This window comes from Hemitrygon akajei, chromosome 18 (genome assembly GCF_048418815.1).
Source record: "Hemitrygon akajei chromosome 18, sHemAka1.3, whole genome shotgun sequence".
In the NCBI taxonomy this organism is placed as follows: domain Eukaryota; kingdom Metazoa; phylum Chordata; class Chondrichthyes; order Myliobatiformes; family Dasyatidae; genus Hemitrygon; species Hemitrygon akajei.
This window is the reverse complement of record NC_133141.1, coordinates 57,479,764-57,502,948: the sequence shown is the minus strand read 5'-3', so window position 1 is coordinate 57,502,948 and position 23,185 is coordinate 57,479,764. Positions and strand designations below refer to the sequence as shown.

Here is a 23,185-nt window from a genome sequence, read left to right as displayed (position 1 = left end):
CCCTTTAAAGATTCTGGCTCACTCCACTAATTGGTGGCCATGTTTTGGTGCCAAGATTTGGATATTTAAAGAGCACCTGAACTCAGGTTCAGTGCTCAATCGTCAGCTCAGCTCTGGTTCAGTTTGTGATTATGTTTAGGATTTCTGTCTCGTTTGGATTCTCATCTAATTTTGTCAGGTCCTCATTGAGCATCTAGTCAAAAACCCTGTTCTTGGCTTAGTCTCGAAGTTGTGTCTCAGTTCTAATCTCGGATACTCCAGCACTTAGGTCTTTACCACCCTTGCCTAGGCCTCTCAACACAGAACCATTGAGCCAACATGGACCCAGTGGGGTAACCAAGTCTCTCATCAACTATGGCCAGCCACAGCGAGAGGATCTCAAGACTGGGCCTGGAGATACACAACCTCCAGGTCGCCATGTGCTAATTGTCACTAGTCGGAAGCCAGAATTGCTCAAGTGAGGCTGTCGGTCACATTGCGGAGTAAGTCCATCTTCCGACCCCAGACAGGTTCAGCGGTGACCCAGGTTCTTGTCACAGTTTCCTGACACAGTGTTCATTGGTTTTTGAACTCCAGCCATCCCAGTTTCCTACGGAGCACAGAAAGGTGGGCTTCATGATTTCTCTCCTGACCTGGGGAGCTCTGGCCTGGGCCATCAAGCATTGGGAGCGAAGGTTGCATGTTTGCTCTGATTCAGAAGAATTCAGGAACACAGTGATGAGAGTGTTCTATTTTCCCGCCGGAGCAAACAGATCCTCAGACCATCTGATGAAGGTGCATCAGGGTAGGTGGTTAGCTGCTAACTACGCAATTGAGTTTGATACTTTGGACGAGAAGTGTAGCTGGAAAAGGAGGCCTTAGATGCTTCGTATCGTCACAGACTCTGAGATGAATTAGAGGATGCCCTTGCCTTGGGAGAGTCAGTCAAAGACTTAGAGGCTCTGATTGACCAGTCCATCAGCCTCAATAATCGCCTAGCAAAGCAAAAGTAGGACTGCCTCAAGAGGACAAAGAAGGCTAGCCCAAGCCCAGCCTCATTGCATCATAATTCCACTCCTCAGCCTCAGACAATTACCAGACCATCTCTTGCACAATGCAAGTGCCAATGCTAATCAGTTGCGCAAGGCTCTCCGCCGATGAGAGGTCCCGGTGTTGGAGTCAAGGTTGCTACCACTAATGCAGGGAAGCGAGTCACCTGCAGGCCAAATGTTTGAAGCTACAGCCGTCGGGAAACTGCTAAGACTGTCTAGTGTTGGGAGGACTCTGATGGTAGCAGCCACTACTCCCAACCTTACAGGTTATCATGTCATACTGAAGAAGGAGATCTCCTGGGGAAAGAACCGGTGAAAGGTGAATGCCTTTGTGGATTCTGGGGCAGCCGGGAATTTTCTGGACTTGGGGACAGCCCGTCAGCTCAATGTACTCCTGGAGGAGTTGAGCCAGCACATAACCGCAACTGCCCTGGACAATCGTCTTCTTGGATCCATGCAGATCATGAAGCAGACATCGTGTTTGCAAATGAGGATGGGGGAACATGTGGAGGACATTTGTTTTCATATCATAGATTCTCCTCACTTACCCCTAATACTTGGGCACCCTTGGCTGTCCAAGCATAACCCTTCCATGAACTGGGAGGAAGGGAGAATCATTGTATGGTCAAGTCTTTGCAAGAAGGGATGCTTTAGGTTTTGTTTTATGACCCCCAGACACTCCCGAGACCAATGGCTGACAAGGAGGCAAACTTTTGCTTGGAGTCATGTCTCCAAGGGCAGATTCTGGCTTGCTCCACTGATTGGTGCCCAATTTTTGGCACCAAGATTTGGATATTTAAAGAGCACCTGAACTCAGGTTTGGCGCTCAATCATCAGCTCAACTTTGGTTCAGTCTGTGATTGTGCTTAAGATATCTTGTCAAGTTTCATTTAACATCTGGTGAAGAATTCTGTTCTCGCCTCAGTCTCACAATCATGTCTTCATTCCAGCCTTGAATACTCCAGCATTTGGGTCCTTACCATCCTCACCTAGGTTGCTCATCACAACAGCATAACCAACCACACAAAGGGCTTCCCAGAGGCTGAGAGTCACAGCAAATTAGACTCAATAAATCCATGCCCAAAAGCAGAATGAATAAACTTGTTAGTTGCTTTGTATCGTGGGAAAAGTCCCATTGCTTTGTATACAGCTTCTCAGAAGGGGATACAACCATCTCTACACCATCTGGCCCGCAAGTGATTTTTGTGCTACGTTACTTACCCAATTGCCCTCACATGTACACATGTACTCATCCAATGTGTGCACTTTGCAGAGCTACATAAAGAAACATAAATTAGATTATTTTCTCTTCTGATTGTCACTATATTTTCTTACAAATCCACGACAAAGGCAGACCCTAAATATTCATTGAATTTGAAATCCTTACATTTACTATTTCTCCTTATGAAGGCTAATTAGCTCTGTTCTGCATTCTATGGCCAGTTCTTTAAAGAAAACCCATGCATGTATTTTATAGCTGGATTTATGTTGCGGAACTCATCACCAATGGGTTAACCAGTTGATGTGAAATTCTCATTTCTTCTGCTTAATGGATGTGTTAATGGATTTAAAATGCCTTTGTTAAAATAGTAAAATTTTGCACCAATGCATTAATGCATCTGTTACCAATATCACACAGCATGACTTCATTGTAATCATCACTGCACTGCTCACACAGCCTCTCTTCATTAAGGAGTGTAATCAAGGGCACCACAAGATGGGGAGAGGAATCACTGTAAAAACTGTCCAACTTCCTGTAATCTGATGTTCCTGCAGAGTAACTATTTCTCAAAGGAAAATCACTTTGGTATTTGAAAGATGCTCTGGGAATGTTATTTCCTGCTTTTCATCAGAAACATAAGTGACAGCTACAGAAATTTTCTGAAGTTCCTAAAGTATCTCATGCTCACTTTTGCTGTACTGTGTGACAGGTTGGAGCCTTATCCATACACCTTTTGCTCCTGATGGCTGAGTTAGTAACACAACACCTAGTAATTATCCAGTGGGTCCTGGACAAATCAGGGACTGATGACATACCTAACCAACAATTCTTCCTGGTGCTTTAGAAGACTAAATCATCACTGGAGACAATACCGTGCTGATTGACCTGAATAATGTCAGTGCTGAAAGGGTTAAACTATGAGGAAAAGATTTTGAAGCTTTATAACAGGGGTGGCCAACCTTTACATTCCATGCGTCAATTTCTTCACGCATGAGTTCAGATGTGCCATACAACTCCTGTACCCCCATTCAATTCTTGTAAAAATATGTTAATATAGACATATTTAGCATTTTACATGATATATTGATTTAATATAAAAACAAGATAAACATTACTTACCTTAATGAGACCTTTAACAAATATATTTTGTCTTCTTTTGATTTCTTCCTTTTTCTTAATCACATATTCTTTCCATAACTCAGACCCAAGCACTAGCTTCAGTTTTCCTTCTATTTCAGTCTGACGTTGTGTTTATAGTGTCTATTAAGATCATGTCTTCTATTATGTGAGAAAGTGTTTTCACAAACAATGCACAACGGTTTTCCTGACGGACCCGCTATAAATAAGAACTCATTTTCCCACTGTTCATTGAATTCATGCTTACTATCAATTTCTGCTTTTCTTTTGCTCATTTTCTTTTGCCCTGTGATGGGTAACTGAATGTAAAAACAAGGTTCAATTTTTGAAAAGTACAAAACTGCAAATGTTCACCAAGGACGAACAAAGCACAACTCCGTAGCACACGAGTGTCGATTGTAAACTGACTGGCAAAAACCTGCAACGCACTGCTGGTGCAGACGCCTGGCGCCTCAGAATCAAACAAGTATCAAACGTGTATTGAACAGTTATGGAACGACTGCAGAACAAAAGTCCTTCTTTCCTAGTTTGACTCATTGAACATTTTTCTAAAATTGAAAACAGATTAATGTGAAAGAAGACAACATTCACCAAAAGATGTGCACGAAATAATAAAATCGCTAAAAATAATTGCTAAGTTTTAGATTTATTCTCAGTAAAACCCATTTCTAGCTCTAAGCTACTTGAATTCCTGTTATAGATTTTTTTTCTACAAATCGGTTTTTGGTTAATACTTTTTTCATGAGTAGGCTTACTTTTTTATTATTATCACTGGGATGCAATGCGCCACTTCTAATCATCCGATGCGCCACAGGTTGGCCATCCCTGCTTTATAATCTGCTCCATATCAAATTGTATTGTAACTAGAGTATTTAAAATAGTTCAAACAATTATTACAGAAGATTGTGGAACTGCTTTTCCTCTCATACGGAAATCTAGAACATGACGTTATCTTAAAATTAGGGATAAGCAGTTCATGATGATGGTTTAGCAATCCCACACACACAGAGGCTGAGCTGATTTTGGCATTTTAGCCATTGTGTAGTTAACTCTAAGTTATCACACACTCAAATATGTAAGAGAGTGCCAGGAGATGAATGAGCTATGAATGGATTCAATGATTAACTAATCATCTTATTGACCAAACTGTCCTGGTATGATGAAGAGATTTACAAACACTTGAGGTAGTTACTCTGATGTAATTCCTCCAGAAAACCATTGACAACATCACAAAGTGAAATAACCAATTATTGATTTTCAAACCTTTGCTTAATGGTTGGTCACCCTCACAAAATACAACAAGAATATCGACCCCCAAATGCCCAAACCCCACACAAGAAAGGAGAAAGAACAGGCAAAAACAGAGAATAAAAAAACTATTAAGTCTGAAAGGAAGTTCATAGTCCATGGTCCAAATCCATAAATGCAGAAAACCTTGGTAACATCCTCCAACATCATCAAAAGAGAGAGACCCAGAGGCCGACCTCTCTGGGCACAGCAATAGGGCACACAGACTCCCCTCTCTGACAGCAGCGATCCTACCAGTGATCAGTACCAGTGATCAGAAAGCAGGCACTTGGCGCTCACCCTCCTCATTGGCCTTGATGTATCAACCTCTCTAGTTGCTTCAATCGGCGAACCATGGAAGCTTTAACTAGTGAAATGGAGTTGAACATCAGCTCACACCCCATCCTGCAGCCTACTCACCTCAAGGCTCACACTCGTCTTCCAGAATTCTCTCAGAGACAGCAAAACGCATACCCATCTTTGCTTCTCCAATCTGTGGGGTGTTGTGTCTGAGAGGCAGCCTCTTATTCATCATCTAGGCTCTTCATCTCCAAGTGCATAATTGTTCATTTACTATTGCTGTTAGATGATTATAAAATTCAAAAGCTCAGTAGGCAGGAAAATTCTGGGAACAGTCCTGGGACCCACCGTCCCTTAGTCCTCTGCCTTTAAGTACCAATATGACATTTATTCTCGCTTGTTTGGGCTCACATCTGAGAATAGGTACTTCATCATCAGCTCGCCATTCAAGAACTGGATATTTAAGAATTAATCTACATAATGAGGTTTGGCAAGGTCCTCAGCTGAAGGAGACCACCAAAATGAATATCACAGCAGAAGTCAGAGATAGTGTCACAGCTGCAGAAAAGGTGGATGCCATGGAGGGATTATCCACAGAGTCTCTGTGGGTGGAGGTTAGGAACAGGAAGGGGTCAATAACTCTACTGGGTGTTTTTTATAGGCCGCCCAATAGTAACAGGGATATCGAGGAGCAGATAGGGAAACAGATCCTGGAAAGGTGTAATAATAACAGAGTTGTCGTGATGGGAGATTTTAATTTCCCAAATATCGATTGGAATCTCCCTAGAGCAAGGGGTTTAGATGGGGTGGAGTTTGTTAGGTGTATTCAGGAAGGTTTCTTGACACATTATGTAGGTAAGCCAACAAGAGGAGAGGCTGTACTTGATCTGGTATTGGGAAATGAACCTGGTCAGGTGTCAGGTCTCTCAGTGGGAGAGCATTTTGGAGACAGTGATCATAATTCTGTCTCCTTTACAACAGCATTTGAGAGAGATAGGAACAGACAAGTTAGAAAAGCGTTTAATTGGAGTAAGGGGAATTATGAGGCTATCAGGCAGGAAATTGGAGGCTTAAACTGGAAACAGATGTTCTCAGGGAAAAGTACAGATGAAATGTGGCAAATACTCAGGGAATATTTGTGTGGAGTTCTGTATAGTTACATTCCAATAGAACAGGGAAGCTATGGTAGGGTACAGGAACCATGGTGTACAAAGGCTGTAATAACTCTAGTCAAGAAGAAAAGAAAAGCTTACAAAAGGTTCAGAGAGCTAGGTAATGTTAGAGATCTAGAAGATTATAAGGCTAATAGGAAAGAGCTTAAGAAGGAAATTAGGAGAGCCAGAAGGGACCATGAGAAGGCCTTGGCGAACAGGATTAAGGAAAACCCCAAGGCATTTTACAAGTATGTGAAGAGCAAGAGGATAAGACGTGAAAGAATAGGACCTATCAAGTGTGACAGTGGGAAAGTGTGTATGGAACCAGAGGAGATAGCAGAGGTACTTAATGAATACTTTACTTCAGTATTCATAAAAGGGTCTTAGTGATTGTAGTGTTGACTTGCAGCAGACTGAAAAGCTTGAGCATGTAGATATTAAGAAAGAAGATGTGTTGGAGCTTTTGGAAAGCATCAAGTTGGATAAGTCTCCAGGACTGGATGAGACGTACCCCAGGCGACTAGGGGAGGCGAGGGAGGAGATTGCTGAGCCTCTGGCGATGATCTTTGCATCATCAATGGGGACGGGAGAGGTTCCGGAGGATTGAAGGGTTGAAAATATTGTTCCTTTGTTCAAGCAAGGGAGTAGATATAGCCCAGGAAATTATAAACCAGTGAGTCTTACCTCAGAGGTTGTTAAGTTGATGGAGAAGATCCTGAGAGGCAGGATTTATGAACATTTGGAGAGGTATAATATGATTAGGAGTAGTCAACATGGCTTTGTCAAGGGCAGGTTGTGCCTTATGAGCCTGATTGAATTTTTTGGGATGTGACTAAACACATTGATGAAGGAAGAGCAGTAGAGGTAGTGTATATGGATTTCAGCAAGGCATTTGATAAGGTACCCCATGCAAGGCTTATTGAGAAAGTAAAGAGGCATGGGATCCAAGGGAACATTGCTCTGTGGATCCAGAACTGGCTTGTCCACAGAAGGCAAAGTGCGGTTGTAGATGGGTCATATTCTGCATGGAGGTCAGTGACTAGTGGTGTGCCTCAGGGATCTGTTCTGGGACCCCCTACTCTTCGTGATTTTTATAAATGACCTAGATGAGGAAGTGGAGGGATGGGTTAGTAAGTTTGCTGATGACACAAAGGTTGGAGGTGTTGTGGATAGTGTGGAGGGCTGTCATAAGTTACAGTGGGACATTGATAGGATATAAAACTGGTCTGAGAAGTGGCAGATGGAGTTCATCCCAGATAAGTGTGAAGTAGTTCATTTTGGTAGGTCAAATATGATGGCAGAATATAGTGTTAAGACTCTTGGCAGTGTGGAGGATCAGAGGGATCTTGGGGTTCGAGTCCATAGGATGCTTAAAGCAGCTGCGCAGGTTGACTCTGTGGTTAAGAAGGCCTATGGTGTACTGGCCTTCATCAATCGTGGAATTGAGTTTAGGAGCCGAGAGGTAATGTTGCAGCTATATAGGACCCTGGTCAGACCCCACTTGGAGTTCTGTGCTCAGTTCTGGTCGCCTCACTACAGGAAGGATGTGGAAGCCATAGAAAGGGTGCAGAAGAGATTTACAAGGATGTTGCCTGGATTGGGGAGCATGCCTTATGAGAATAGGTTGAGTGAACTCAGCCTTTTCTTCTTGGAGTGACGGAGGATGAGAGGTGACCTGATAGAGGTGTATAAGATGATGAGAGGCATTGATCATGTGGACTTGGTTGGAGCTGGACCTGGTTGTCAGAGGCTATTGGACATGCACACCATTAGGAACATTTAATAAGTAGTATTAAAGCTTCTCCCCACTATGAATCCCAGCTTTTTCCCAGGGCTGAAATGGTTGCCACAAGAGGACACAGGTTTAAGGTGCTGGGGAGTAGGCACAGAGGAGATGTCAGGGGTAAGTTTTTTACTCAGTGAGTGATGAGTGTGTGGAATGGGCTGCCGACAACGGTGGTGGAGGCAGATACGATAAGGTCTTTTAAGAGACTTTTAGATAGGTACATGGAGTTTAGTAAAATAGAGGGCTATAGGTAACCCTAGTAATTTCTAAGGTAGGGACATGTTTGGCACAGCTTTGTGGGCCGAAGGGCCTGTATTGTGCTGTAGGTTTTCTATGTTTCTAAGTCACTGGACATCAACCAGCAGCAGAAGTCCTGTCATTTCATTAATCATTTCGGGCACAACTGCACTTGAACAATGTATGAGATGCTCACTTCAAGCTCAGACTCCAGACAAAATCTAGGGCTTCACAGTGTTTACACTGCTAGTGCATATTTTCAGAATGTCATGGGGACTGTACAGTGCACATTTCCACATTGTTGTTCAGACGATGGCTAGGAAATTCTTCGCTGATATTTGTCACAATTTCAGCACAAGAGCAGCAATAGTTCTGAAGAAATACTCAAAGAATGTCTTTATTCTATCATAGGATGTGGCTTACTAGTTAAATCTTTTTCTCATAAGTAATTCAATTCAAAGGCATACAATGCTGCAATTTGATAAATAGTGTAATAACATGAAAAACATCCTCCTGTTTATTAGAAAGGAAATTCCACCCTGACTGTGCAAACTTGACATGTATTTCCACAAGCAACTTAATGAGATGAGGGAAAATTAAAGTTATTTTCCATTGAACACCCCCACATAAGAGCTTTAAACATGGAAATATTTTAATCCCAATATTTTCTTGTTAATTGCACTTTCTGGCACAGAGAGTGCTATTAGTGTACAGCTGTTTTATATTTTGTCCTTTGCATTTTATGCCAGCGAAACCATCACCCTCTTTTATTGCTACCTTACACACTGAGACATGACTATATGTTAATCTGGTGCTCTATTAATTCCTATATTATTACCTTCCAGACAACAGGCGATGTGATTACCTTTCAACAAGTATTCACAAAGGAATAGGTAACAGGTTTTTGTTATGTGACCCTGTGTGGCTCCATGTTCCTCCACCATGCCCACCAAGGGCATGTATATGAATGCCCTTGTTGTCTGTACAAAGTAGACATTATGCCCTCACTGTATCCCATTTTAACTCCCAATCCCTTCATGTCCCTCTGTGATTGAGGTTAAGACCTATATGTGTGGTCAATCTCAAAAAGAAATAGATGCCAACATTTAAGATGGTCATGAACAGATTCTTTATCTTGGACTGTAGCAACAGAAAGGGGAGACAAGGGAACAATAGTAATGTACAAAAGATATTAGAGTGATTTTTGGGTTGAGCACATTTAGCAGATAACTTTGGCCACCATTCTTCAGATCCGAATATGGATTGTGGATTTGATTTTCATGCAGCTCTGAAGAGTAGGTTCACAGACCAGGCAGACCAGGAAACAGGCACTTAGCTGATCCCCTGCATATGCATGAGTTCAACCCACACCCATTGCGTGGATGTGACGGTGATTAACATTTGTTTTGGGTGTGATGGTGGGAAGATTGTAAATATGGATTTGTTTGAATTGTCCTGAATTTTCTTTTATCTTTAGCACATAAAATGGGTGTAGTGCTGGGCATAGTCAGACATTTCCACCAAAAGCATATCCATATGATGCCAGTTGTGTCTTGTTCTGTTGAATAAAGAAGCTGCTTCATATCTACCATACTTCTCTCCGATGACAGTTCATTCACACAACAAAAAAGAGATCAGTGAGGTGAGTGAATAAGAGAGTGGTGAGGAATTGACTGTAAATGGTAAATTGTGCTTAAACACATATGAAAAACTGGACAAAACCTATATTAACAGATGAATGTAGTCTATCCTTCTGTACCTTGTCAATTTAAGTGTCTGCTTAAATATATCCTAAATATACTAATTGTATCTGATTCCACTATCTCCTCTGGTAGTTAGTTCTAGATAACCACTCTGTGTAAAAAATACTTTTCCATCAAAGTCACTTACAGCACCAGTGGTGAGAACCAGGAAGGTACAGTATGGTCAAAAGAAGTGGAGGAGCTGCCTTGAGTCGGTGGACTGGACAAGAATTAGGGATTCAACTTTGAATCTGAATGAATATGCCACAGTTGTCACGAACTTCATCAAGACCTATGTGGATGAGTATGTGCCTTCAAGAACATACCGTGAATAAAACAGGAGATGCATACTGTGCTGAGAGTTAAATCTGTAGCAATATAAGGCTGGTGATCCAGAACTATACAAGAAGTTCACATACAACCTACAGAAGGCTATTTTAAGACCAAGAAAATAATTCCAATTGAGGCTAGAGATGGAACCGGAATCATGTCAGCTCTGGCAGGGTTTTCAGGCTATTACTTCTTACAAAGCGAAACCTAACATCATGAATGGCAGTGATGCTTCACTCTCAGGCGAGTTCAAAGCCCTTTAAGCACACTTTGAAAGGGAGAATAAAACTACACTTCTGTGAATTCCTGCAGCATCTGATGACATTATGATCTCTGTCTCAGAGGTCAACATCTTTCAAGGGGATGAACCCTCACAAGGCATGAGCTGCTGATGTTGTACCTGGTAAGGCTCTGAAAACCTGTAACAACAAACAAAACAAAAGAGTGTTCACCTTTAATCTCTCATTGCTGCTGTCAGAGATCTTCACCTACTTCAAAAGGGCAACAATAAAACCAGTGCCCAAGAAGAGCAGGGTGAGCTGCCTCAAATACTCTTGCCCAGTGGCACTCACATCTACTGTGATGAAGTGCTTTGAGAGATTGGTCATAGCTAGAATCAACTCCTGCTTAAGCAAGGACCTGATCTATCTGCCACCACAATAGGTCAACAGTGCATCTCACTAGCTCTCTACTCGGCCTTGAATCTCCTGGACAATAGTAACATCTATATCAGGCAGGTGTTTATTGACTACAACTCAGTGTTCAACACTATCATACTCGCATTTCTAATTAACATTCTCCAAAATGCATGTAGCATTTGAACTCGTGCTGCAATTACAGATTGGTTGGTATGACGTTGTGGGCATCACTGAGTCATGGCTGAAAGAAGGCCAGAGTTGGGAGCTTAACATCAAAGGATATATTTTGTTTTGAAATGACAGGCAGGAAGGCATAGGTGGTTGTGTGGCTCCTGTTGGTAAGAGATGGAATTACATCTTTAGAAAGAGGTGACAGAGGGTCAAAGAATGCTGAATCTTTGTGGGTGGAGCTAAGAAATTCCAAGGGTGAAAAAAAACATTATGGGAATCATATATAAGCCTCCAAATAGTAGCCAAGGTATAGGGCTGAGATTGCAAGGGGAGCTGGAAAGGGCATGTAATAAGGGTATTGTCACAATTGTAATGGGGGACTTTAATATGCAAGGGGATTGGGAAAATCAGGTTGGTGTTGGATCGCAAGAGAGGGAATTTGTTGAATGCCTATGAGATGGCTTTTTAGAGCAGCTTGTGATTGAGGTTACTTGGGGAAAGGCTATCTGAGATTGGGTGTTGTGTAATAACCCAGATCTTATTAGGGAGCTTAACATAAAGGAACCATTAGGAGACAGTGATCATCATATGATTGAATTCATACTGCAAAATGAGAGGGAGAAGCAGAAGTCACATATATCAGTATCGCGATGGAATAAAGGGAATTCCAGAGGCATGAGAGCGGAGCTTGCTCAGGTGAATTGGAGCAGGATACTGGCAGGGATAATGGCAGAGCAGAGATGGCTGAAGTTTCTGGGAATGGTTCACAAGGCGCAGGATAGATATGTCCCACAGAAAAAGTTGTTCTCAAATTGCAGGGGTAAAAAATTGTGGCTGACAATGGAAGTTAAAGATTGCACAAAAGCCAAGAAAAGGTGCATAAGATGATGAGAGGCATTGATTGTGTAGATAGTCAGAGGCATTTTCCCAGGGATGAAATGGCTAATGCGAGAGGGCACAGTTTTAAGGTGCTTGGAAGTAGGTACAGAGGAGACGTCAGGGGTAAGTTTATTTTAGTCAGAGAGTAGTGAGTGTGTGGAATGGGCTGCCGGCGACGGTGGTGGAGGCGGAAACGATAGGGTCTTTTAAGAGACTCCTGGATAGTTACATGGAACTCAGAAAAATAGAGGGCTATGGGTAACGCTAGGTAATTTCTAAAGTACATGTTTGGCATAGTATTATGGGGCAAAGGGCCTGTATTGTGCTGTAGGTTTTCTATGTTTCTATGATTCTAAAAGGATATATGAAAAGCAAAAGAGAGTGGGAAGTTGGATGATTGGGAAGCTTTTAAAACCCAACAAAAGGCAACTAAAAAAAGCAATAAGAGAAAAGATGAAATATGATGGCAAACTAGCCAATAATATAAAGCAGGATACTAAAAGTTTCTTTCAGCTATATAAAGAGTAAATGGGAGTTGAGAGTTGATATTGGACCACTGGAAAATGATGCTGGTGAGGTAGTAATGGGGGACAAAAAAATGGCAGATGAACTTAATACGTACTTTGCATCAGTCTTCAATGTGGAAGACACGAGCAGTATGGCAGAGGTACAGTGTCAGGGAGTAGGAGTGAGTGCCATTGTTATTACAAAGGAAAAAGTGTTAGGCAAACTCAAAGATCTTAAGGTGGATAAGTCACCTGGACCAGATAGACTACATCCCAGAGTCCAGAGAGAGGTTGCTGAAGAGATAACAGATGCATTGGTCATGATCTTTCAGGAATCACTTGATTCTGGCATGGTCCTGGAGGACTGGAAGATTGCAAATGTCGCTCAACTCATTAAGAAGAGAGGAAGGCAAAAGAAAGGAAATTATAGATCAGTTAGCCTAATCTCAGCGATTGGGAAAGTGTTGGAGTCTATTATTAAAGATGAGGTTTTGGGGTACTTAGAGACTAATGATAAAATAAGTCTAAGTTAGCATGGTTTCTGTAAAGGGAAATCTTGCCTGACAAATCCGTTAGAGCTCTTTGAGGAAGTAACAAGCAAGATAGGCAAAGGCGAGGCAGTGGATGTCATTTACTTGAATTTTCAGAAGGCATTTGATAAGGTGCCACGCATGAAGCTACTTAACAAGATAAAATCCTGTGGTGTCACAGGAAAGATATTGCCATGGATAATGGCTGACAGGCAGGAGATAGTGAGAGGGAATAAAGTGGGCCTTTTCTGGTTGGCTGCTAGTGACTAGTGGTGTTCCTCATGGGTCAGTATTGGGACTGCTACTTTTCACATTGTTTGTCATTGTTTGGATAAAGGATTTGATGGCTTTGTGGAAAAGTTTGCGGATATATTAGATCTCCTAATAGGAAACGAGTTAGGACAAGTGACGGAAGTGTGTGTAGGGGAACACTTTGGGTCTAGTGATCATAACGCCATTAGGTTCAACTTGGTCATGGATAAAGATAGATCTGGTCCTCAGGTTGAGGTTCTAAACTGGAAAAAGGCCAAATTTGAAGAAATGAGAAAGGATCTAAAAAGCGTGGATTGGAACAGGTTGTTCTCTGGCAAGGATGTCGTTGGTAAGTGGGAGGCCTTCAAAGGAGAAATTTTGAGTGTGCAGAGTTTGTATGTTCCTGTCAGGATTAAAGGCAAAGTGAATAAGAATAAGGAACCTTGGTTTTCGAGGGATATTGGAACTCTGATACTCTGAGAGATGAATGACAGGTACAGGCAACAAGGAGAAAATAAGGTACTTGAGGAGTATAAAAAGTGCAAGAAAATACTTAAGAAAGAAATCAGGAGGGCTAAAAGAAGACATGAGGTTGCTTTGGCAGTCAAGGTGAAGGATAATCCTAAGAGCTTCTACAGGTATATTAAGAACAAAAGGGATAAAATTGATCCTCTTGAAGATCAGAGTGGTCGGCTATGTATGGAACCAAAAGAAATGGGGGAGATCTTAAATGGGTTTTTTGCATCTGTATTTATTAAGGAAACTGGCATGGAGTCAATGGAAATAAGGCAAACAAGTAGTGAGGTCATGGAACCTATACAGATTAAAGAGGAGGAGGTGCTTGCTGTCTTGAGGCAAATCAGAGTAGCTAAATCCCCAGGACCTGACAGGGTATTCCCTCGGACCTTGAAGGAGACTAGTGTTAAAATTGCAGGGGCCCTGGCAGATATATTTAAAATGACAGTATCTATGGGTGAGGTGCTGGAGGATTGGAGGATAGGTCATGTTGTTCTGTTGTTTAAAAAAGGCTCTAAAAGTAATCCAGGAAATTATAGGCCGGTAAATTTGACGTCGCTATTAGGTAAATTATTGGAAGGAATACTAAGAGATAGGATCTACAAGTATTTGGATAGACAGGGACTTATTAGGGAGAGTCAACACAGCTTTGTGCGTGGTAGGTCATGTTTAACAAATCTATTAGAGTTTTTCGAGGCGGTTACCAGGAAAGTGGATGAAGGGAAGGTAGTGGATGTTGTCTACATGGACTTCAGTAAGGCCTTTGACAAGGTCCCGCATGGGAGATTAGTTAGAAAGATTCAGTCGCTAGGTATACATGGAGAGGTAGTAAATTGGACTAGACATTGGCTCAATGGGAGAAGCCAGAGAATGGTAGTGGAGGATTGCTTCTCTGAGTGGAGGCTTGTGACTTGTGGTGTGCCACAGGGATCAGTGCTGGGTCTATTGTTATTTGTCATCTATATCAATGACCTGGATGATAATGTGGTAAATTGGATCAGCAAATTTGCTGATGATACAAAGATTGGAGGTGTAGTGGACAGTGAGGAAGGTTTTCAAAGCTTGCAGAGGGATTTGGACCAGCTTGAAAAATGGGCTGACAAATGGCAGATGGAGTTGAATGCAGACAAGTGTGAGGTATTGCATTTTGGAAGGAAAAACCAAGGTAGAACATACAAGGTAAATGGTAGGTCACTGAGGAGGGCAGTAGAACAGAGGGATATGGGAGTACAGCTACATGATTCCCTAAAAGTGGCGTCACAGGTAGATAGGGGTGTAAAGAGAGCTTCTGGCACATTGGTCTTTATAAATCCAAGTACTGAGTATAAGAGTTGGAATGTTATGGTAAGGTTGTATAAGACATTGGTGAGGCCGAATTTGGAGTATTGTGTGCAGTTTTGGTCACGAAATTACAGGAAGGATATTAATCAGGTTGAAAGAGTGCAGAGAAGGTTTACAAGGATGTTGCCGGGACTTGAGAAACTGAGTTACAGAGAAAGGTTGAATAGGTTAGGATTTTATTCCCTGGAGCATAGAAGAATGAGGGGAGACTTGATAGAGGTATATAAAATTATGATGGGTATAGATAGCGTGAATGCAAGCAGGCTTTTTCCACTGAGGCTAGGGGAGAAAAAAACCAGAGGACATGGGTTAAGGGTGAAAAGGGAAAAGTTTAAAGGAAACATTGGGGGGCGGGCTTCTTCACACAGAGAGTGGTGGGAGTGTGGAATGAGCTGCCAGTTGAAGTGGTGAATGCTTGCTCACTTTTAACATTTAAGAAAAACTTGGACAGGTACATAGATGAGAGGTGTATGGAGGGATATGGTCTAGGTGCAGGTCAGTGGGACTAGGCAGAAAAATGGTTTGGCACAGCCAAGAAGGGCCAAAAGGCCTGTTTCTGTGCTGTAATGTTCTATGGTTCTATGATACGAAGATAGGTGGATGGGTTGGTAGTGCTGAGGAAGCAATGTGATTGGAGCAGGATTTAGACAAACTGGAAGAATGGCAAAAAAAGTGGCAGATGGAATACAGTGTTAGGAAATGTACAATAATGCATTTTGGTAAAAGGAACAGTAGTGCGGACTATTATCTAAATGGGGAGAACGTTCAAACATCAGATGTGCAGAGTGACTTAGGAGTCCTCGTACAAGACTCCCAGAAGGTTAATTTACAGGTTGAGTCTGTGGTAAAGAAGGCAAATGCAATGTTGGCGTTTATTTCAAGGGGAATAGGATATAAAAGCAAGGAGATAATGCTGAGGCTTTATAAGACACTAGTCAGGCTGCACTTGGAATATTGTCAGAAGTTTTGGGCCCCATATCTCAGAAAGGTCGTATTGTCAATGGAGAGAATCCAGAGGAGGTTCACGAGGATGATTCTGGGAATAGAAGGATTAACATACGAGTAGTGTTTGGCTGCTTTGGCCCTGTACTTACTGGAATTTAGAAGAATGTGGGGAGATCTCATTGAAACCTACCGAATGTTGAAAGGACTAGATAAGGTTGATGTGGAGAGGATGTTTCCTATGTTGGGGTTGTCCAGAACTAGAGGGTACAGCCTCAAAATCAAGGGGCAACCTTTTAGGACAGAGGTAAGGAAGAAATTTTTAGCCAGAGAATGGTGAGACTATGGAATGCTCTGCCACAGACTGTGGTGGAGGCCAAGTCAGTGGGTATATCTAAGGTAGAAGCTGATAGATTCCTGATCGGTCAAGGCATCAATCGATATGGAGAGAAGGCAGGTGTATGGGGTTCAGTGGAATCTGGGATCGGCCATGATGGAATGGTGCAGCAAACTCGATGGGCTGAATGGCCAAATTCTGCTCCTATGTCTTAAAACCTAAGCCTCTCTACCTCCCTCTGCAACTGCATCCTTGACTTCCTCACCGGGAGACCAGTGCATGTGGATCGGAAGTAACATCTCCTCCTCGCTGACAATCAACACTGGCACAACTGAAGCATATATTCCACTCTCTCTACAGCCACAACTCTGTGACTAGGCTTAGGTCAAACACCATCTGTAAATTTGCCGATGACACAACTGTTGCTGGCAGGATTTCAGATGGTGATAAGGAGGCATACAAGAAGGAGTTAGATTAGCTGGTTGAGGGATGTTGCAAAAACAACCTTGCTCTCAAAGTTAGTAAGACCGAGAAACTGATTGTGGATTTCAGGAAGGGGAGGTCAAGGGAACACACAGCAGTCCTCATCAAGGGATCTGCAGTTGAAAGGGTGAGCAGTTTCAAGTTTCTGGGTGTCAATATCTCTGAAGATTTCTCCTGGACCCAACAATTACAAAGAAGGCATGACAGCGGCTATATTTCATTAGGAGTTTGAGGAGAACTGGTCTGTCACCAAAGCCACTCGCAAATTTCTATAGATGTACCATGGAGAGCATTCTAACTGGATGCATCACCACCTGGCCTGAAAAGGCCATTGGTCAGGATCAGAAAAAGCTGCAGAAAATTATAAACTCAAACCAGCTACTAACTTCCCCGGCATCGAGAACACCTCAAAAAAGTGGCATCCATCATTAAGGACCCCCATCACCAATGATTGCTACCATCAAGGAGGAGCTACAGGATCCTGAAGAGACACACTCAATGGTTCAGGAACATCTCATTTCCCTCTCCCATCAAATTTCTGACAATGGACAACGTATCTGTCAACATTACCTCACTATTTTTTTCTTTACTCTCTTTTTGCATGACTTATTTAATTTATTTTTTAAACAGTTTATATTTCTTATGGTAATTTATAGTTTTTAATCAAATATTGTAAAGTACTGCTGCCAGAAAACAACATATTTGATTATGTATGCCAGTGATATCAAACCTGATTCTAATTCTGATTCTGAAATCCCCTTTAAGACTGCTTCATCACATCTAAAACCTATCCTTTCTTGTTTTTGATAACCCCTACAATGGGAAATTGTTTTTGACTATCTGCCTTATCGAGTCCCCTCATAATTTTGTATACCCATAAAAGTACTATTATAACAATACAATATATTATATATAAGAACTTGCAAGCATTAAGGTCAATCATATGCAGGTCACATTAACTAGCTCTTGTAATTATAGTTTATATGAAACAGTAGTAATGTAGTTTTATATGGAATAACATCATTTGTGAATTAGAGTAAGACCCTTTGACCCTCACTGACCATTAGCACCAATTTACACAAATCCTAGACTAATTTCATTTTTAATTTCCACCTTTTCCTCCACATTCACCAGAAGCAGGGAGCAGTTAATGCACCAACCCACTTACAGTATCTTTGGAATATGAAAAGAAGGCAGAGCATGGGGGAGCGGGAACCCATGATGTCACAGGGAGAATAGGTACACTCTACACAGACAGCACCAAAGGTCAAGATTGAAAATGGGTCCCTGGAGCTGTGAGCCATCATGGAAAACTTGTGGAACAACAGACAAGGTGGGGAAGAAAGGCAGGGTAAGCGTGATCAGAGGTAAATGGGTGGAACTGTCAGAGACTAGCAGTGTGCTTCAGAAACTGAAAAATGTGGGCTATTATGAAGCAAAACTATCATTTTCACAGTTGCTAGACAACAAAAGTGTGCAGAAATCCTAACAGTTCAAGGAGTCAGGTTCAGCAGCTTTCAGGTTGGGAGTTAGATGCTCATCACAAGGTATTGAGCTACTTCTTGGAAATGAAATGTTATCATTTAATTATCATCTTTTTTCAGGAAATCCAATTTTTAACTCTGACTGTAGTATTTTACTGCCTTTGAATAAAATGTGAAGAAATAAACAGGAATAACATTTCAGTTCAAAGACCCTCGCGCTGTGAGGCAACAGTGTGACCGGCTGTGTCTGTGCTGAAATGGTGCACACCTTTTTAAACAACCCTATCCCAAGGTATGTGGGGGGGGGGGGGGGGGGGGAGACAAGACATGGAAATGCTTCAGGGAGTTAGTGCATAGTTAATTTACTTAACAGACATCCAGAGGGCTAGACAATCGATCCAAAAAGATGAGTAGCTATTGTGGCAGCTGAGGAATTTAAATGCAAGCAATTAAATAAAAATACATTAAAAGTTGTCAGTAACAGTAACCAGAAACTGGTGAATTGTATAGCAAAACATCTTTGGTTTCTTCATGCCTTTCTGGGAAGGAAATCTGGCTTGCTTAGAGTCTAGTTGATAATCTTCAACAAGTGGTCTGTGCCTCAAATTCATATGTGGTAAAAGCCTTCAACAGGTGGTGGCACAACAACCACAACTGCCCACATCCACACTTGGAAACAGCCCATGTCACTTCACAGGAGTGTGATCAGACACCAGTGCAAAGGAAGGGGCCATCAAATGTTGCATGAGAGATGTAAGCTTTAAGAAGTGTTGGCTCTATTGGTATAGTAGAAAATTCAAGAGGATGGAAGCCAAAAGACTGCAGGAATAGCCAACCCTTTTTGTCACTTGGTTTAGGGCTTGGTGATATCTCAAAAAAAAAGGACCCTTTGGAAGAGCGAGTATAAGGGTTTGATTTAGGTTATAGGGCAGTAAGGCACTTACAGAGATAGAGAGCAGCCTGCTTACGCAGCAAGGGGATTTACAGAGAATAATTACTTACTATTTAACTATTAACATTAGGATTCTATTATGTGTTATTAGCTCTCAAAGGCTCAACAAGTTCCTCTGAAGTTACTTCGGTATTTTAACAGAGCTATTTAAAAATAAACATACTCCTGTTCCCATTAATATAGAGAAAGTAATTTCATATAAATGTGTTACGCACTAGTGCACAAATGTCGCAGTCTGTAATTGCTGGGCTGTTATTGGTGATTATAAAGAGGATTCCGTGTAGAAGTAGCCGAAGTAGGAAACATTAACGATTAATGTCTTCAACCCAATTTTATCCACAGGATTTGTAAACTTGAAACAATGTTTATAACAATTAATGACCCCTAAACAACCCCTTTCATCAGATCATTGTCAGCCGAGTCACTGGAAGAAGCCTAAATTACCCCGGCTTTCATCTGTAACAAATTAAGACTTTTCAAATTGCCTTTGGAATCAGTTGAAGTTAATAAACCGAATTATGAAATTTTCAAGAGGTGGATTTCATTTTTAAGATTGAATGGATCCAAATCATAGAAAAACAGTACTTGGAACAACATTTTTAAAAGGGGTAAAATATTTCATCACGATTTTGAAAAGCGTCTTTTGTTCTCATTTGCCCCAAGAACCTTTGACAAATATTCTCATTCAATTAGTGTCAGCCCAAGCTCCTCTTGGTCAATAATCTAATCGTCTCTCTTTGGCTACACACTCCAGGAAACTCACTCAACATTCATTAGCGAGTTTCCACTGTGAAGCCCTGTCACAACTCATTCCGTCCTCTGGTCCTAAATCAATGGACCCCAAGATACATCGCAAGCTTCATACAGGCAACGATGAAGTGGAGCTAAAACGCTTTGGAAAAGTGGAAAAGATTCCACAATATGGGAAATAAGCACTGTTTGCCTAAAACAATGTGAATTCTCTTCCCACAGTCAGTCTTGTTGTAATTTCGATTAAAAATTACAAACATCTGGGGAAAAAAACAAGAACTATTCAGAAACTTACAAAGTAAACGTTTTAAACTCTGTAAAGATTAGAAAAGTTGATTCCCTTATTTGTCCCCAAGTTTGTTCCCTACAAGGTAATGTTATTCCGGTTGATATTTGACAGTAACACTACTTGCCTTTGGTAAACAGTATGCTGATAACACATAATTCCAACTGCAGCCACACAGCCATCAAGGTTGGATGTCGATCCATTGGCTAAGTTTGCCAATATCCCCTAAATTCACTGCACTTTTGTCCAGTCGGAGCAGAGCCGCTGTTCCCAGCAAGAAACCCATGTAAACACTGGCTCCACTTTTATTTTCAACTTTTACCCCTCCAGAGCACTCGACTTCTCTCTCTCTCTCTCGCTCTCTATTAACTCTTTGTTCCTTGCGGCGAAATTCGGACTAATTGCCACGCCAGAGCAGTCACAATCAAATTGTTAATAAAGCAGATCCACGGGTGATGGCAATGATGATGTCAAGAGAAGTTCACCTAGAAATAGCACATCTTCCCGGTCCTGGTGACTGTGCAACATCAGCCAGCGGAGTCGCTCCGAAACTTCCTGCTTTCACACTGAAGCCCGCTGCTGCCCTCTGCCTTCAGTTTGGCGCAGCTGATGACATTGAGGCGTTTATGACCCAACGTAACCAGGATAGAGTTAGCATCTGACCACGTTTGACAAATTCTTCAAAGACCCTAAAGCTATTCCAAAGTCAGTACATTTCTCTGAAGGATAGTGACAATGATGTGAAAGTTAATCTTCTGCTCTACAAACACATCTTTGATTTCAGCTCTGTATTCTATTACTCCACTACAGTCTCTTCAAGATATGCCCACTTTGAAGAAGTGTTCCTTGAATTCCTGCATCTACAACCTCTTGCGTCTTCATTTTGTTACTCAAGTGTGAAGTCTTTTCAAGTTACCCCTTTATTAAAAAGTTTTCCTACATCTAGATGAAGGGTTTTGACTAGACATGTCAACTATCCATTTTCCTCCATAGATGTTGCCTGATCCATTCAGTTCCCCCAGCATTTTATATGTTACCTCTGGAAGCAACACTATCATTTAATCATTTTAAACACAAAACTGCCTATTCATCAGACATTTCCTCTCTCAATGCCTTCCTTTCTCCTCAGTCTTCCCTTCTCTCATCCCTCCATGTGATGATCTTGTTCATCTTTAATTTCAAAAGATCGTTGAACTGAGGCCTTCTTCCCCCACTCATACTGCTTGGCCTGCTGAGCCTTTCCAGCAGTTATTTAGTTAGTTTGAGTGGTAGTTGTTTCATAAGCAAGACAGCAAAGAAACAGGTTTAACTAAGGGATTTGACCAATGTTTCGCCACTAAAAATAAAACTCCAGATGCTGTAAACCTGAAATAAAAACAAAAAAAAAGGGAATACCCAATAGGGTCATGCTGTATCAGGGGAAAGAGAAGCAGAGTTAATATTTTATGTGTCTGTTTTCTGCTTTTTTTATTTCCATATATCTCTACTTTTGTTTGAAAAAGACAACAAAGTCTTTGGTGTGAGGTCAGATCATAGTCTTAGAGCCATACAGCATGGTAAACCAAGTTTGCCTAACTGAGCTAGTCCCACTTGCCTGGACAAACTCAGTTAGGCAGCTTTGTCAGCAACAAGTTCAGCTGAAGGGCCTAGTTTTCATGCTACATAGTTCTATGACTGAATTGAATTCACTTTATTTCTTACATCCTTCACATACACGAGTAAAGATCTTTACATTACATCTCCATCTAAATGTGCAATCATAGTAATTTATAATAATTTATAAGAAACAGAAGTCAATGTAATATAGAAATACACTCAAATCAGTGTGAGTTAATCAGTCTGATGGCCTGGTGGAAGAAGCTATCCCAGAGCCTGTTGGTCCTAGCTTTTATGCTGCAGTACCACTTCCCAGATGGTAGCAGCTGGAATAGATTGTGTTTGGGGTGACTCAGGACCCCAATGATCCTACAGGCCCTTTTTACACACCTGTCTTTGTAAATGTCCTGAATTATGGGAAGTTCACAACTACAGTTTCACTGGGCTGTCCACAACTGTCGTATGTCAAGTGTTGAATCAGGACCCAACTGCAGGACACAGATACTGGAGTCCCAGAAACAAGACGAGATAGAACCCAAGGTCAGGACGGGATGCAGTCTAGGCAGGGGAAGCAGGACCAGGATGAAGGACTGGGAACAAGGAGCCTGGGGTGGACTCCAAGCCCAAGACTGGACAAGGACCCAAAATCTGGGACTTGCCTCAGGCTCAGACCCCCAAACCCAGGTGAGGACATGACAAGGCTTGGCTAGAGGCTGGGGTCTGCAGACTTGTCTCAAGGCTTGAGGCTGGAGGCAGACTAGGAACTGTACATCAACATGGAGCTGGGACTTATCCACCAACAAGCCAGGACTCATCTATAACTCCACACCAAGGTGGGGCAGGACCATCCATCAGGTAACAGCAGAACAGCCCGACCTACCCAACAGAGGCCAAGACAAGACAGATCCCCTCACAGGGCAACAGCAGAACAGCCAGACTTACCCCACAGGGCAAGGACAGGAAGAGACAAACACCAAGGAACAACAGACAGTTCCACCTCTGCATCAGGGTAGCTCCAAGTAGCCATTACAGCCACAGCAGCCTTGGCTGGCTACAGAAACAACCAGATCCCTACCTAACTCAGAGTGGCTGACAGCCACCCAGCTGGCCCAGGAAACAGCTGAATCCATACCACAATGACCACTCCAACTACTAATAGCAAGACTCCCAGAAGCCATGGTTCTCCAACACAGCCCCAAAGATAACAAAAGCCCATTCTACCAGCCATTTGTACCATGAATCTCTTGACAAGATGAACCCCCAAACACACTCTATACCAGGGCCACTTATAATCCC

The 23,185-nt window shown here is 42.0% G+C and overlaps 1 protein-coding gene across 2 annotated transcripts in view; it reads right to left on the bottom strand.

The window, feature by feature from the left end:
* The window catches only part of LOC140741475 (BMP and activin membrane-bound inhibitor homolog), a 61,704-nt gene extending 40,867 nt beyond the window's left edge, over positions 1–20,837 (bottom strand). For both annotated transcript variants that reach the window (XM_073071714.1, XM_073071715.1), the window contains exon 1: positions 20,421–20,837. In XM_073071714.1, the coding sequence (XP_072927815.1) occupies positions 20,421–20,496 (76 nt within the window). In that variant the 5' untranslated portion in view covers positions 20,497–20,837. The remainder of the gene's footprint in view (positions 1–20,420) is intronic.
* Between the last annotated feature and the right edge of the window lie 2,348 nt (positions 20,838–23,185).